This window comes from Corapipo altera, unplaced genomic scaffold (genome assembly GCF_003945725.1).
Source record: "Corapipo altera isolate COAL_440 unplaced genomic scaffold, ASM394572v1 48b, whole genome shotgun sequence".
Taxonomy (NCBI): domain Eukaryota; kingdom Metazoa; phylum Chordata; class Aves; order Passeriformes; family Pipridae; genus Corapipo; species Corapipo altera.
The window spans coordinates 12,246,431-12,263,946 of NW_020884884.1; the positions used below are offsets into that span (position 1 = coordinate 12,246,431).

Here is a 17,516-nt window from a genome sequence, read left to right on the forward strand (position 1 = left end):
AAAAAGTTTTTAAAAAAGTTTTTAAAAAAGTTTTTAAAAAAGTTTTTTAAAAAAGTTTTTAAAAGTCCTATATGCTATGTAGAACAAATATCTTTCTGCTGAGACTATTCTAGTCAGGTCTATTTAGAGGTGGCTAAAGAAAGTCTCCCTGAGATAACTGACAGGAGTCACCACCAGCCTTACTCTTAATGGGAAGCCATGAGATAACAAACAAAGCAGTTGAAGGTTGACTTGGTTTGCTCTGAAAACTTCAAATCTATATGTTTATATTTAATAAATAGGGGATAATTAATCCATACTTCCAGTGTGCTTGAAACCAGTCCATCATTTGGATAAATCATAAATGTCCGGTCCCTGATTGACCTTGGGTGTTGTGTAAAATTCAGAGAGAGAGAGCGCATGGCTGCCCCAGAAACAAAGAAAGGAATCTTTCCAGGATATTACAGTGGTTACATTGCAATATCTTTTTCTTAAAAAACTGAGATCCTTGGCACTAGCACTATTGTAGTGCTGTATGAATGGAATTCACAGACGATGCTACAGTGCTGTATGAATGGAGCTGTGGTGTGGAAGAGCTTCATCGGAATTCAGCCAATCCACTCATCTAAATGGCTTTGCCACTGATCATCAGCTCACATCAAAGCTAGTAAAAAATCCTTAATTCTCAGTGGAAATTAGTGGGTTGGTGGAGTTTCCTTGTTAGAAGCACAGATACTTTCCAGTCAAACCTTTTCTCGTGGTGCCCATGGGAACTGTGGACAATCTGTTATTGTCAACTGCTAAGAATTTGGCTATATTTGACCTTTCTCTTAACACCCAACAGCTCAGTTCTTTCCTTCCAAAGACAAAATCAGCACTGGGAAAAAAGGTGTCATATGACTTGCCCTGGAGAACTGCCTTGATTCTGCTACTGAGAAAGTATATTGCAGACAAATCTCCCTCAGCCAGTCCTGTCCACATTGCTCTTGGCCTCTGTTGGCTTTCTCTCACTCCCTTGAGGCAGGCTGCATGGACAGAGAGGAGTTTGCTCTCATGTGGGCTGCCTTAATCCTGTCATCATTTTCACACTTACTTGAGAAACCTTAGGAGAGAGACTCTGTACAAACTACTTTGAGAAAGGTGGTCTAAACAGTATGCAGAGATACCTAAGAGCTGAATAACATATTTGACCTTGTTGCAGCCCTAAATTTGTGTACAGCTCTTTCCAACACTGTGTCCCCTCACCTTGCTGTGTTCCATGGTGCCTGCTAACTAGAGGGGTCTTTGCTAACTAGAGGGGTCTTTTAAAATACAGAAATGTAAACACAGTGTTAATGTATCCATTCTTTAAAGTCTGGTTACTCTGACAGTTCAGGAGAGCACCACAAAAGGGCTGCAAAGGTAAAAAAAGGCATGATGAGGGCATCCAACCTACCCATGGGCATGGTTCAGAGGATTCATATCCCTTTGAACAGAAAGTAAGTGCCTGATAGGGAAGCAGGAAATCTAGGATAACTGATGAAGATGACCAAAATGTATGTGCTCCTCCAGCAGTCAGTCAGATTAAATGATCCCATAACAATGTGTAACCCAAGTAACAAGGTGAGCCACCTGTGTTGGCACCACAGCCTCTGCTGTTTGCAGAAACCTTACTAGGTCAAACCGGTAGACACCCCAAAACTAAGGCCCCACCCTCTTATGCCCCATTTTCCAACTATTTTGCCTTTCTCAAAATAGTGTCTTTTAGCCACTCACCACCCAGGTCTTCAATTTTATTAGCACAGCTGCCTTCACTCTTATCCAGAGGGCAGGATAAGCCTACAGTTACTGTACACTAAACAGAAACACCTGTGACTCTCTCTTTTTCATATACATTCATATACATATATTAGTTATTATTTCTTTTCTTCAGAGTACTAAGTCCCATGTTCTGCAAAGGAAAATAAATCCTTGTCCTTACATTCTCTCCCACACCCCCCACGTGGCCTTGATAGACAAGCACAGACGGTGCAGCAAATATTTCACTTCACTTTATTTTAAAGAAAAGGAGAGAGGGGGAGAAAGAATACTTGTGGCATTCCAGAGGTCCCTGGACACTCATTCCAAATGCCAGAGTTGGGCCCTGGGTGAGTTTCAGTCTAAAAGAGAACCTGGGTTTCTAGGCAGCTATCCAAACTCAACACAGACACTTTTTTTCTTTTTAAATCAGTTAAAAAAATTAAGACCTAAAGAGAAGGGGAAGGGGAAAAAAAAAAGGAGACAGAGAGAGAGAAGGAAGAGAGAGAAGTGAAGGGGAAGGAGACACAACCAAGGTAGAAGAAAATGAGTGCAACAGAAAGAATCAAAGTCCTTTGTTTTGGTTTTATCCCCAAGAGACAGAGTTCTATCCATGCAAGGAGAAAGGCAGCTTCCCACATGGGCATGAACAGATGGTGAAGTGAATCAGGTCGCCTTTCTCTCCCTGGTGATGTCTCCTGCCAGAGTAGAGGCAGTTGGTTTTGCAGCTGGTTCTCACCATGTTTTGCCCACATTGGCTCTGGTCATTTTCTTCCCTGGTGTACAAGTGAGGGCAGCTCTGGCATAACAGTCTTGGAGATGTCCAGCTCTAGCTTATGTATTCAGCCCCACTCCAGCTTTGCTTAACCAATAGCATGGCCAGATCCACTGCAGCTCAATCTAACCAGCACCTTGGTCACCACAGGAGGTACAATGCACTGCTGGAGAACTGGGCAGACTTCCTAAAGACAATTAATGACACCTACTGACCTCAGCCCACAGAAAGCCACAATATAACTTGTTTCTATGACTTGCATTCATGGCACTAATCAACACTGAGGTTTAATTAGAAAGTCAGTTAATTGCCGAGGGTACTGCAATTTCTTACCTCACTCAGCTTAGCCCAGTTGAAGGATTTCAGTGGGTGTGAAGGCTGTGGGATAGATTTCTTCTTCAGACTGATGCCACTGGTGCTGAAAGTGGTTGTTGAAGGGGGTGGCACCCCCATGCTGAAGAAAGGTGGTGCTCCTGGTGGAGGAGGAGGTCCTCCTGGAGGAGGTGGTGGAGCAGGAGGAGGCGGACAGCTGGAGAAAGGCAAAGGAGGTGGCAGTGGTGGCAAATTCTCAGACATGTGAGAAGAGGACAAAGCTAATGGGCCGCCTGGAGGAGGGGGGGGGGGGGGGGGGAAGGAAATGCTGCCCCCTTGCTGGAAAATAAAAAAAAAAACAGAGAAAAAGAAAGCAGTTTAAAAGGCACAATAACTCCATGTTGCCAGCTGATGTGATTTTATTACGAGTCTCAAAATATTTGATGTTTTCTTTAAAGCCTCCTGCTCTCAAAGCCATGCAATAAAGGGAGGAATCTCAGCTTTCATTTAAGAGAAAGTTTCAAGCCCTTGAAGCTGTGGAGAAGAGCTTGAAAAAAGGAACCATAAATGGCTCAGAAAAACAGAAAGCTAGAAAAAGAAGCCAAAATGTATTATTTTCTCCTTGTGTATGAAAAAGAGAAAAGTTCAATCTTATGAACTTATGAACTCCTGGGTTTAAAAGCTAAGGGTTTGAAATACTGAATACCTGTCATTAGGCCCCACTAATGCAAAGTGGGAGAGGGGAGGAGGGAATGAATCTGCTTTCTGCAGTGTCTAACTTCTCAGGGCTGTGTTCTGGTGAGTTGTGGCTCAGGCACACTGCTGGGATAGAAGGAGCAGGAAGCAGGAGGGAATAATTGCAAATGTCAGTTTTACAGAGCTTCAGGGCAGTACAGATGGCTCTTGTACCATGATAGGAGTCCTGTTTCTTCACTAAATATACTTTCATATCTGGGAGGTTTCTCTCTATTCTATTGAAATAAAGCCAGGGCCACCCCACTCAGCAGTAAAAATTATGGCTGGAGGAGGACATGTGCGCCTCAGAAGCTCCTACAAGGAAGGTGGCTGAGGAGAAGGAGAGGAGCAGCCCATGCATTAACCATTCTATATCACCAGCTCAGGGATACTTGTCTTAGCTAAAAGCTGAGCAGCTTCTACGTATTCTCTACAGTGACCATGGAAGTGTCTCAGTCACAATATGCTTTTGTTCATCATTCACTAGTTAGCAGGCTTTAAACAAGGGTGGGGAAGACTCCCAGTATCATACCGAGAACTCATTAAGCTGAGCCACCAGGTCATTCATCTGGTCTCGGGTCTGGCGCAGCTCCAAGGATTCCTTCTGCAGCTTGTCCTTCATTTTGTTCAGTGTCTTCATCATTTCATCTTTCTCCTGGGTCTTTGTTTCACATTCCCGCTCCTTCTTCTCTAGCCTGCTCATCAGCTCAGCATGGTCTAGAGGGAACACACAAGTGGGACTGATGAAATAAAGCTCATGAACAGTCCCTGAGGATATGCTGGTTATGATGAAATAAAGCTGACAAATCTGTCAGTTCAACTGGGATGTATAATGAAAGCAGGAAAAAGAAAATAGAGTCTGAATGCCTTGACAATGACCTTCAGTGATCAAGACAGCAGTGTCCAAGTTTCAGTTAGACTGTAAAACCAATACGCATGAGGACTAGGGGAACTTCCATCCTATGAAACACATAAACTGATCACCATAAGACAAAATGTACATGAGGGAACAAAGCAGGGTTTGCCTGCAAAAGGAAAAGATGTGCCCAGCTCTGCTACCTGCTGCTCTGTATATGGATTGGGATCAGTCTTGCCTCCTTTTTTCCCACCCAAGCACAGAGGATGCACTCACCTTTCCGGAACTTCTCTGCCTGATCCCTCCACTGCTTGACTTCATTTTCATTCACCAGCCTGAAAGATGAAATCAGATAATTTAAACTTGTTCTGAGCTACCTAAGATGAAAGGCAAGTGGCCATTATGTGTAGTCATCAGCAAAAAGCAACCTGGCGAATGTACATGTTTAGGCAGGATCATGCCAGTGGTCAGTCTGGATTCAGATTTTGATCCTTAGCCAACAGCTAATATAAATGTGATGGCTTGTTACTCCAAGTCATTAAAAGGGATAAAGGAATGCCTGGGGAAAAATCCCAATACATTCCTGTCTTCAGGTAATACCTTCAAAGTGCCAAGTCTACTTATTTTTTAAGAGAGAAGTCACCACTAAAATAATCATAGCTGCTATGGGTCACAAATTACCACAACCTTAATATGAGACCACATTGCCATTGTTTTTTCTACTTTCTCTGGTTCTATTTTTTTCTTTCTTCCAAGGAGGGAGGATGCTTATCTATTGGGTAATATATCAGTAACAAGGCAATTCTCATATCTCATACTGGCACAACTATTTCCTATTACTGACAGAAAATATGCAGAGCATGCTGGGGATTGATTAGATATGCAGAATGAGGAGTAGCTATGAAAGTAGAATGGGAAGATCAGGCATGAGATCTACAATGAAGTCTGATATCCAAAGAGGCAGAAAGAAATCAGCATCAATCTATTTTTCCATGATGAGAAATCAGTTTCAATTTTGGCTCCTGCCTGTAACAAGAGGGATTTTTGTAAGATTTTTAGTATAGGAGAATTTGGGTTCATATAGGGCTTATGTTCTGTAAAATGCTCTTTTCAGTGGATAATTTGGAAAGGTAATGGGCCATGAATTACCTACAGAGAAAGTTGGATGGAATGAAGAGTCCAAAAGTTTGACTAAAAAAGGACTGAGAACAGGGAAGTTGAAATGAGAGCCAGCTCATGTAGCTAGACTTCTCAAATGATGTATCCTATGGGAAAAAATAATGGTAGTGCCCTCAGACAAGTCAAGTGGGTGAGAGCAAGTAGACATTTTATGAAAAGAGGTTTCGTGTCTAGGTGGGGGCTGCTTTCCACTATTTGCAATCTTTCTAAACTATGTGCTCGTTAGTGAGGAACGAGATCAAAATCTAGATGATGATGTTATTTAATTGTTTTTAATATCAAGGAAAACTTTCAAGAACATTTGGAATGAAAAAAGGCACATGAGAAAGCCTTGTTATGAAATTTTATTTTTTATTGCTCTTCTAACCAGCTTAATATTTAATAGAAATTAGAAGTCAAAGGTAAGGACTTTGCTAGAAAATACTGCCAAGTTAAGATGTCATTAGAAGGAAATTATCTAGAAGGCTAATGAGACAATGAGAAGCCGTAAGTCAAAATAAAAAACTCCCCACGTATGATATTCTATTTATTAAGAATCTGCATACTTATCATATACTTATACCTGCATAACAGAAATAAACAATAACGCAGCTTACATTTTAATGATATTTTTGACATTGAAGTTTTCCAGTGGAGCTATGTCTGGATCATCGCCTCGTTCATCCTGAAGAACAATTTGTTGGAGTATTCTGTCCAACAGCTGCCACTGCTGGAAGTTTCCTCCATTCCTCTTATCTGTATGGAAATAGACCAACCCATGAGAACTTACAATTCCATGCCAAAGTGCACAGACCTGCCAAGAAACCGGCATTCTTTCCTTTCCACCTTCCATCTCAATCCTGTATGTAATAAATAACAGAACACAAAGCCTAACTCTGAACTGTCGCTAGCAGATTATTTACAAACACCTGGCATATTGTAACAGCACATAACAGACATGGGCGACTCAGTGCCTGATTTGCACATTCAGGCTGTGCAACCCTTTTGACAGATTAGCTCTAACTTGCACTTTAAACCTCTAGGAAAGTGATTTCTTTGTGATAGCCATTACTCGGTATTTTCTGGGGCTGGATGCTAGGGTTTTTTTTTTTGGTAACTAGGTAACATCACGATCAGGCACTGTAAAAAATAATCAGATGTTCTATCTGCATGCTTGGTTATCTACAGGTCAGCAAAACTCAAATAGCATAAAAAATTCATACAAACATGACCAAACAGTGTGGAGATAAAGAACAGAAATTGAACTCAAGGGACTGATCCTATGGATATCAAAACAGAAGAGCTAGAGCAACGTAGAGTTTACCTCAGCTTGCTAAGTTACATAACCTAGATCTTTGGATTCTTTAAAACTGCACCAGCCTGGTCTAGCAGGATTTAGCCCTTCTGCCACCAAAAAATCCCATCAACATGTAAAACTCAAGTGCTGTCTTAAGGAGTAATTATCAAAGAGAATACTGAGACAAAGAACTGCTTGAATTTGTGCATGGTAGTACCTGAATCTAATGAGAGCTTGAGAACATATCACTTTACTTTGTAAAAAGCACACAACAGTACATCTCCCTCATGTTCCCTTCTCAGTTTGACTGCTCAAATATGGAGTAGTAGGGGAAGTAGTGGAAGACCAGCACCTGATACCTAACAGGATCAAGGCAAGCAGTTCTTTAGTGATATTGCTATGCATTTGCTCCATATAATCCTAAATATCCACTGGACTGATTACGTGACTAATGCGTCTGTTCTCGAACAGGCAGCAGTTACGAGTATTGAGGCCACGTTGCTGAGAACACAGCTGCGCTGGGCAGGAAATGTCTCAAGGATGAAGGACCACCGCCTCCCTAAGACCGTGCTCCATAGCAAACTTGCCACTGGCTGCCACAAGAGAGGAGCCCCAAAGAGGAGATACAAGGACTCCCTGAAACAATATCTCAGCTTTGACCATATTGATCATCATCATTGGTCTACTCCGGCCTCCAATCGGGAAACATGGAGACACACCATCTGTAACGCTGCTGCTTCTTTTGAGAACGCATGCAGAATCACTCTTGAGGAGAAAAGACAACACAGAAAGAACTGTGTCTTGCCAATACCGCCTAAGGAGACATTCCACTGTGCCTTTTGCAACCAGACTTGTCTATCTCGCATTGGCCTTTTAGGCCACCAGTGTGCTTGTAGCAAGCATGGATAGAATCCTTCTCAAATCTTCGTTCGTGAAGCCTAGTCATCATGATGATGCATTTGCTCAGCTGCTACACTCTGGAAGCATAAATGAATTTTTTTATTACAGTTAACAAGAAGATTCCTATCACTTCTTCTGGAAAAAAGTGCCAATATTATTTTTCACTTTGAGTTCAGGAGCTCTCCACTGATGCATTGCCATGAGATCACAGCCTGAAGACATACTGTGGAATTTCCCAGTTACAGAATAGCTTTCAGTACCGTATTGTTCATCAGAAAAATTCCTCAGTGCATTTTTTTAGTATTCAAAATGCTATCTATTTCTGGGAATTTCCCGATCTAGAGCACAAGGACTCTTTTTTTAAAACTTCTAATTTAAAATCATTGAAAGCTCTGTCAGTGACTAACTGGAATGTCTCAGCTACTTAATTTTATTTGCAAGTACAGAGGGGTCAAGCTGCTGCCTTAAATATTGTGACAAAAATCTGCTGGATGCAGTCAGTGTAAGATACCAAGTTCATTAGCCACAGCGAAGTTCTGAATAGAAGACGGGCAGTGTGTGCCCTGCTATCTGTGAGCTTGTACCTACCCCAAAGCTTCACCTAGTTCTCCAATACCCCCGCCTCTGGAAATTTGTAAATGTACTCACATGGCATCTGCAAACAGTGCTGGAGGATGGATAACAAATAGGGATAGGCGTCTGTGTGCTTCAATCTCTTCTTGATCAACTCAAACATCTGAGAGGCACTTTTTGTATCAATGTGGATCTGAAGTAAGAGGAGAAAAAAACCTTCCACAGTGAAAGCCTGATTAACTGTGAAAGACCCAATCAACACAAAGACATGCAAAGTCTCCCGCCATGTCCAGCTGCAGGTTCCAGTGAGGAGCATACACATGGATCTTGGAGACCACCATTGTCATCCTTACTCCAATATGGAAAAAGTCCCCGAAGTAAAGGGCTAGAAAGGTAGGAGGCATGCAAAGCCACCAAGAGCTGCTCTGGAGCAAGCAAAACATTTGGGTCCTAGAAAGTGCTGGTACAAAGTATAAGCTAATCAAGAAAGGGATAGTTATTCTGTATCAGTGTGCAGCAAGAGCTGTTCATGAAGAAAGAGAAGACTATAACTATTCCGGACCCTACAGCTTCTTACTGATGTTAAAGGTTGTGGAAACTGTCCTTGTTTTACGCTCATCTTTAAAATCTGCCCATTATAAAATAACATTCCTCTCCACAGGCCCTTAGGTGACAGTCTTAAGCAGAGTCTCCTGCAGTCTTGGGAAAACAGCCCAACCCTCACCCATACCCCCGTAAAGGGGATATCTGAAACTAGAATGCAGCTGGATCATCAGGACTGAGAACCTGAGTGCAGGCTTGAGAACCTCCTTCACTCCTGAACTTTCAGCCAAACAGAAGAAAGAAGTTTTTATCAAAGCTACTTGGCAGAAGTCCTGTGTGTGATCACTGTTTTCATTGTTCACACATCACAAACCTCCTCCCTGCTAACTGAGAAAGAGTGAAAACAAGAGCATCAGCCACTCTCAGCAACAAAGTAAAACATTATTTTCAGAGAGCACAAAGGGAAGTTGCACCAAACATCCAAACTGGATGTAAATTCAGCTTTGTTGATTTCAGGTACTCCAAATAAAAACTTACCAGGTCAAACCGCTTGGCAAGTTCCAGGTCATCTTCATTTCTGACCATCTCAAAGAAATCTAAATGTCTAGGAGAAAACAGAAGAAAAATTTGCCAATGTTCATTGCATAATTCAGACTTAAACTAAATGTGTCACTACAGAAGCAGCAAGACCTCATTTTCAGCTGGCACACTTGGACATTGGCAAGCCTTTCGTCCATGAAGTGCTTGCATAGGTATGCAAGTCAAGGGGGTCAGAGACAGGCCAAAAGAAATGGCTGGCACAGGTATACGTGCTCTGTAACTCCTATGCTAAGTCACTGTATTGAGGTAAGGTGCTAAGAATAAACATAAGATAGAAAAGGAATATTCTATTTGTGATGAATGCAATGCCTGCAGTGATAATACATTCCTAAGAAGTCCACACCACACTTGTTAACCAGATGTTAGACCATTAACAAGTTGTTTCTTTCAAACAGTGAAGCAGAGACGCATTCAGTGGATCAGTTAAACAGCAGAGCTCATAACTATCTTTATATATGCCTATTGATAAGCACAGCAGCATACCTATGTTTGGATCTGGGGGCCTGGTGAGTGACACATTTGACCATCTGGACTTCTCTCAGAGACCAGAGCACAGTACATCATGGAATCATAGAATCAACTGGGTTGGAAAAGACCTCCGAGATCATCAAGTCTGACCCTTGATCCAACACCGCTGTGGTTACTAGACCATGGCACTAAGTGCCACATCCAGTCTCATCTTAAAAACCTCCAGGGATGGTGAATCCACCCTGGGCAGCCCATTTCAAAGTCTGATTACTCTCTCTGTAAAAAATTCCTGCCTAATACCCATCTAAACCTCCCCTGGCACAGCATAAGACCATGCCCTCTTGTCCTAAATGATGTCCTAAATGTCCTAGATGATGTGGAGAAAGGCTGTGGCACATTTCCCTGTACAGATCTGTTATACGGTCTATTGTAATCCAGGCACCTGAGATCTTCCCAAACTTTTGTTATTCTCATGGCCAACTTGTAAATCTAAAAGTGCCCCTAAGCCCCTCCTAAACACTCCTGGTTAACTGTCCAGAGGAACACAGATTATCTATAGGACAGATTCTCTTCTTGCTTATAAAGTTTTAGATCAAAAGTAACATTCTTGGTCCCAGCTCTGCAGCAAAGCACAGACATATGACTATATGTGACATGAATACCCATGTATATGCCTCCACCTGCTCAAAGGTGTGAGGCCAGTGTGTGTGACAGCAGTTGGTGCTAACTGGTGTTTATGCAGAGTCTCAGGCACATCACATATGCCCCCAGGGATAGTTCTATCACCCCACAGCAGTTCTGATTGGAAGTCTGAGAAAATGGTGCCTTGAAAGCTGCAGGCATAGGCCTGATCCACAGGTTTTTCACCACATGCTTTGACAGACTTGACACTTCTATCTAGGAAATCCCGGATATCAGATAGCTACAAACCAGCCCGGCTCTGTAGGAAGGGGTTGCTAAGGGATAGCAGCATATCAGCAGGTCAGTGCCTCTGCACAAGTGCCAAGCTTAATGTGGTAACAGGAGAAGAGACTCCCACAGCTATCTGCTCTTACACTTTAAAATGCTTCATTGTGTTAGGCAAATGGATTTTATGAGGCTCCTCATTGGTTCATCAGCCTTTTAGCTTCTTGAAATGTCTTGGTCAAATTGTTCCAATCGAAATTTACTTCAAGTCTTTTTCAGCAGGGGGCATTGTAAAGGTTTAATTTAAGGTCACTAGCAGCTTCAATTACTGTGGCAAAACTAAAGAATTGCTTGTGGAGAAAGCATTTATTACTGTATAACTTTTAACACAGTAATTTGAACGTGCCATTCAGTGTTGCATTTTGTGCAGTAGCAAGGCTGTTTGAAAATACTTCTCATTCTTCTCTCATGCCCCCTTGGCATCTCTACCCCATCGCAGGTGCCTCTTCTCATAGTTGTGCCAGTGCCACTTTTTGAGAGGTTGTGATACAGGATAGATCATAAAAAAAGACTGGAAAAAAACCTTGGAAACTCAGAACCTGCACTTAGACCACACATACTCAGTCTCAGTGAAGTCAGTGAACTACTGACTTCCCTCCCTCCTACCAGGACAGGCTTTTGTTCCAGTTTTGCTACAAGAGAAAAGAATTAGAACATTTTTTATATTTTTCATTTTCATTGACATCCTCAGAAGAAAAGCAGTTGAGGAACTCCTTGCCACAGCCTCTGCTAACTTCCTATGTATGTTTCCAACTTCATCTGCTGATGTTAATTTTAAGGATAAATCTAAATTATTTTTTTTAAAGGGAGGCGGTTTCAGGAAGACACAGAGACAGCTGTCTCAAATAGAGAAGAGTTTCTAAGAACTCTTTCTGTTCATCAGTAGCTGTTCTCAGAAAATATATTTTACCTGTCCAGTGTGGCATTCTCATGTCCTCTTAGCTTGTCAATGACAGGTTGAATTCCCAGCATTAGAAACTCATATCGTAGGTGTAGTCGGAACTCCAAATTGTCCTTAAAAAGTGGGGGAAAACCAAGTTATTTGGTTTCAAAAGCTGTCATTCACATTTTTAAAAAATTTACTTAAAACCTCAGTTGTTCCCTTTTTAATATCCTCTATCCTGACACCAAATTCACAGGATGATTAATTCCAGTAAAGTAAGTAAAAGAGAAATTAATGCTTTTGCCTCTGTTTCACTTAAACTACAGCCCTCACTTACCTACTATGAGTTCTGTATATGCAGTCATAAAGACAGCACACTCCATGTTGTTCCATAGAGAACAGAAGTTTTTAGCATTTTTCCTGCTAGTCCATTACAGGTTCATCTCCTGCTTACAGATGACCATTAACTGCAGTCTTCCTCCTAGTTTTTACATTTGCTTATCATAAAACCACTATATATTCTTGACAAATTTTCTGACATCTATTCAGTGGGATGTTACAGGAATCCCAGAGATAAAGACAAATATGTTGTCAGACAGCTCTCATGAGCGTGTTGTCTGTTGCGGTTTAATTAAAAAAAAACACAAAACAAAACTCAATGTAACGAAAGTAACACTTTTATAATGACATAAATCAGTTTTAACTATCCTCCAGACTCGAAAGGAAGTCTTGTTAATAAAAGAAAAACAACTGGGTTTTTTTCTGAAATGTCTCCATTTTATATTTTTAAATTAAAATGCTTTGAGTTTGGCTTTCAGTCAAAACAACTTAACATTTCAAAACATTTATGAAGGTAAACCAAAACGTTTTCTAAAAGGCTGAAATAAGGAGGTAAATGCTTTGCACTTCTTAAAAAAAACCCAAAACCAAACCAAACCCAAAACCAACCAACTAAAAAAGAAACAACCCAAAGTAATCACTTGAGTGTAAGTAGTCTATGTTATACTGAAGAAGCTGGGAACGAAATAATATGAAAGACATTGTAAGACTGATCTTAACAATTAAGCATTATTTCCCACAAACTATATCCACTCAGTATGACAAGATTTGTGACTTAATCTACTAACCATTTCCAAGGTTAATTAATTCAAGCATAACATTTTAGAAGGAATTTCCAGGACAGTGACTCACCTCACCAGCACCTGCATTCAGAACAGCATTGATAAAGGACATGATGGCTGTTTTGAGGTTAACTTCATCTCTGTATCGCCCCATGCTTCGGTCTAGCTCATTTAACAATGACTGAAACAGAAAAGCAAGCTGAGTTAGAGGACATAATCTAATTTCTTGCACCACTGTGCATACTGTTGAAAGGATATGCACTTAGTCTTCTTTCAATTTGCTATATATTTGCTTAAAGAAATATTTATTTTTTCAGACAATGTTGTTAGAAATTTTGGACATTCACAATAAACAATGAAGAATAGTAATTGGAATAAAATGCCCACCTGATCCTAATAAAAGTTGGTTTTGTTTTTTTTTTAAACAACCTATTATTTGAGAAAAAGTAGATGCCCTTTACAGTTCTTGTCAACGTGATCTAAGAAAGCAGCAGAATGATGACCTTCCTTCACTCTGTATGGTGAATATCACAGATTCATAGAATCATAGAACATTTTAGGTTGGAAGGGACCTTAAAGATCATCTAGTTCCAACTCCCCTGCCACAAGCAGGGAACGTTCAACTAGACCAGGTTGCTCAGAGCCTCATTCAACTTGCCCTTAAACACTTCCAGGAATGGGGCATCCAAAACTTCTCTGAGCAACCTGTTCCAGTGCCTTACCGTTCTCTCAGTGCAGAATTTTTTCCTAATATGTAACCTAAACTTTTTCTCTTTCAGTTTAAAGCCATTCTCCCTTGTTGTGTCACGACACGATCTTGTAAAGACTCCATCTTCCTTGTAGGCTCCCTTCAGGTACTGGAAGGCCACTATATGACAGGGAGTTTATACACACAGAAAAACAGTATCAGATCCATACATCATTTCTACTCACGTCACTCAAGTAATTTTCATTATTTTCTTGGATCTCAGCAGGATAGATTGCACTTATGTATACAGGGGAAGATAATTTTAAAAAGAAGCTGTCTTTGGAGAAATAAAGCCTATACCCAAACCATGAAAGATTTCTCCTTGTTCTTCACTTACAACCATTTAACGTGAAACAGAAAATTATTACCTCTTGGTAAGCTCCTTTTAGGGATTTGCTAATAACAGGAACACCCCCTGCTCATACAGCTCCAAAGCTCAAAGGTGAGTTACACATCCTCATTGGAAATGCAGTTAAGCTCCAGTTTCCTTGTTACAGACTTAAAGAATGGTTTTGGTTGAAAATGACCTTTAAAGTTCATGTAGTCCAACCCTCCTGCCATGGGCAGGGACATCTTTCCACTACACCAGGTTGCTCAAAGCCCCATACAGCCTGGCCTTGAATTATTCCAGGGATGAGGCATCTACAACTTCTCTGGGCAACATGTTCCAGTGTTTCACCACCCTCAACATAAAAATCCCTCTTCCTTTTATCAAATCTAAATGTAGCCTCTTATACTTTAAACCCATTAGCCCTTGTCTTGTCACTACAGATCCTGGTAAAAAGTCTTTCTCTGTCTTTCCTGTAAGCTCCCTTTATATATTGCAAGGCTGCTGTAAGTTCTCCCCAGAGGCTGTATGTTCTCCTACTAACCAAATAGAGGGTATGTAGCACAGGAATGCTTTTGGTCTAATTTCTACATACATATAGATATTTCACTATAATCTTGTGAACATCAGGAGGCAGAAGAGAAAAGGACTAGACAAATAGCATGAGTAGCCTTTGTCTTATTTAGGATTAATTCCACTTGAATATTTACCAAAGAGGTTATATGCAAAAACTGATTAGCCATGAAAGCAACTCTACTTTTAGCTTTCTGCTGATCACCATTAATCTTCTCTCCAGGATCTTCTTTGATCAGTTCATAATTCCAAGGATGATTTTCCTTACTGGAAGAGTAACAAATTCCGCTTGAGATCTGGCAGTTCAACTGTATAAGACTCACTCCAGCACTAATAACAAATGCCTCACGCTCATATATTTGTTTTGCTGTTGCACTAAAAAAGAGAGAATTCTTTTACTCTTCCCAAGAAGTTTTGACCATAAAGGGATAATGAAGACAAGAATAACTTTTTAGTGTTCAGCTCAGCAGACCATCTAAATAACATTTTTAAGCTATGATGCTGAGTAAGGAAGCTCATTTTCTTTTAGTCAGTCTTTTGTCCCTGGCTACTGAAAGTGTTAATTCATAGCAAAATCTTTCCTCTGCTAGTCATCAGTTTCATAGGTCTAGTTTCCTGTAGAAATCCATGGAGATATATCTCAAGAAACAAGAAGAATATCCTCCTATGCACTCTTTGGGGGAAAGAATAACCTCCCGGCTTCATGCTTGGTTTTGTGTAAAAATATTTTGAGCTATCATACACTGCTACTGAAAGCTGTTTTTACATCTGAGCATAGTATGTTCACTATCAAACAACCTTGATTTCATAAACTCCTTTTTCTTGCTACTTCTTAATTTCCCAGCTGGAATTTGCAAATATCCCTAGTCCTGGCATTTGAACTTTGGTCACATCCAACTTCCCAACAGTTGTGTTTTGACCAAATAATATTTTGTTAGAAATGGGAATGAGTCTTACATAAAAATACATGAAATGCCCTACTGAGGGAGACTGGCAGTCAGTTCAATCCAGCACCCTATCTCTAACAGTGACAATAGGAGACAATATTTAAGAAGTCTTTAAATTCACCAACAAAACCAACTATCCAACTTGACAAATAAGCAGAAGTGAAATAAATGAGATAATTTATTTCTGTAACTGTCAGATTTGACACTGAAATCCAGTGTACATGTGTCTTCTTGGAATAATTTAAGCAGCCATCACTACAGAAGCATCAAAACCAGGAATGGTTTTGCTGGTTTTCTTCAGACACTTCATTCCTACCATATTTTCTCATAGACTTTTAGGAACATGCTAGAATCTATGCAATAGCATATCAGATACTGCATCCAGACAGGTTGAAGGATGTAAACAAAAGTTTTCTACCCAGCATTTTAGAATGCTGAACTAGGAGCAGAATGCAGTGAGGGCCAAGCCAAATTCAGGGCAAGAGCAAACAAAACTCTGTGTTGCACAAAGCTAATTGAAGAGTAGCACATCTTCATGCAATTGTTCAACTTGAGAAGGAAACACTGTAAGTTCACTCAATTCCTAAACATCAGTCTACACCCGCATACCATGGCCAAACTCCAATATCTCCAATCCTTTGCAAATGGCTGCGGTTCAAGTCTTCACTTGAAAATTTCCTGTAAAAAAGATTTCACCACACCTCTTGGCAGACAGTTCTGTGGCCCAATTGATCTTATGGCTATAAAGGTTTTTCCTACTATTTTAGCAAAACTTTCCTCACTTAATCCCATTATTCCTCATCACTGACATACAGTAGGGTTTCATTCAGTCTGCCGGAAACCTCAAAAGGCTTTGGTTGAGCCCTAAAGGGAAGAAGCAAATCAAGGGGGAATACTGGATTTTAATTTGTTCCTTTTTAGCTCCTCTACTATAATTCCAAATTGATCAGATTTCTCCCTACAAATTATGGTCTGTACTGACAGTGTTTAACACAAACCAGGCCAGGGGGCTCTGGAAGGCATGCTCCTAATCTCCACCTTTTCAACTGACAATATCAAACTTCCTTTATTCCTTCACCTCAAGCTTCAAAATTACTAGCAGCATTAAGGAGGGAAACAAGAGTATTCTGCCCAAAGCAGCCCAGTTAACTTTCCACCTGAAAGTGAAATCAGCTCCTTTAAGACAGTATCTAATACCTAGGTTCTCTCAAGACTAAAAGGAAAATTCTTTCTCTCCACAGGGATCCACAATTGGATGAATATTTTAAATAGCAGGCTAGGCTGGAAGAGCACGGGGACATCCTGATAAACTTTTCCGGGCCAATAGAGAATTATGACTTTGCAATGTTAGTTTGACTCAAAATATAGCATGTTAAAGAGCATTACATATTACAATGTCATAACAATGCATTGACTCCACAGGAAAAATGAAGGGAAGTAACAAGCATAACAATAATCAGAAACGCAATGGCTTAGGGAAGAGTAAGACTGTGCCCCTTTAACAAGGGAAACCAGTCATAAATAGGATAATGAGACATGAAAGACTACGAAATCAGAGACTCTTCTTTCTCAGTTTTCATAGCATTCTATAAACCTGCATCTTCACAAGAAAAATACCTAAAAAATCAAGCAAAAGTAATGTTTTCATGGTCACACAGTGAGCCAGTGACAGAATTACACTAGTACTGATTTTCAATACATTACATGGAAAAAAATCCCAGCAAGGATACCAAGGACTCATCTTCCTAATTCCACATTTCTGCTTTGAGGGGTTTTGTCTGTTTTCTCTCATCTCTAAGTGGCAGAGTGGGATTTTTAAACAAAGAAGTCTATTTCAAACAATTGGATGAAGACAGAGCTTTTCCAGATTGCTTCTGGATGGCATGCCTTTATACCATTGTGGTATTTGAGTAAAGATAGAATGCTATTCTGAAGAGGACATTCCTCTGAAGAGGACAGTTTTCAAAGAATACCTTAA

The 17,516-nt window shown here is 40.4% G+C and overlaps 1 protein-coding gene across 4 annotated transcripts in view; it reads right to left on the reverse strand.

The window, feature by feature from the left end:
- The window catches only part of DAAM2 (dishevelled associated activator of morphogenesis 2), a 202,105-nt gene that overhangs the window by 46,159 nt on the left and 138,430 nt on the right, over positions 1 to 17,516 (reverse strand). For all 4 annotated transcript variants that reach the window (XM_027641233.1, XM_027641235.1, XM_027641232.1 and 1 more), the window contains exons 7-14: positions 13,013 to 13,123; positions 11,849 to 11,952; positions 9,442 to 9,508; positions 8,437 to 8,554; positions 6,209 to 6,347; positions 4,710 to 4,768; positions 4,110 to 4,294; positions 2,864 to 3,181 (exon numbers count right to left, since the gene is read on the reverse strand). In XM_027641233.1, the coding sequence (XP_027497034.1) occupies positions 2,864 to 3,181; positions 4,110 to 4,294; positions 4,710 to 4,768; positions 6,209 to 6,347; positions 8,437 to 8,554; positions 9,442 to 9,508; positions 11,849 to 11,952; positions 13,013 to 13,123 (1,101 nt within the window). The remainder of the gene's footprint in view (positions 1 to 2,863; positions 3,182 to 4,109; positions 4,295 to 4,709; positions 4,769 to 6,208; positions 6,348 to 8,436; positions 8,555 to 9,441; positions 9,509 to 11,848; positions 11,953 to 13,012; positions 13,124 to 17,516) is intronic.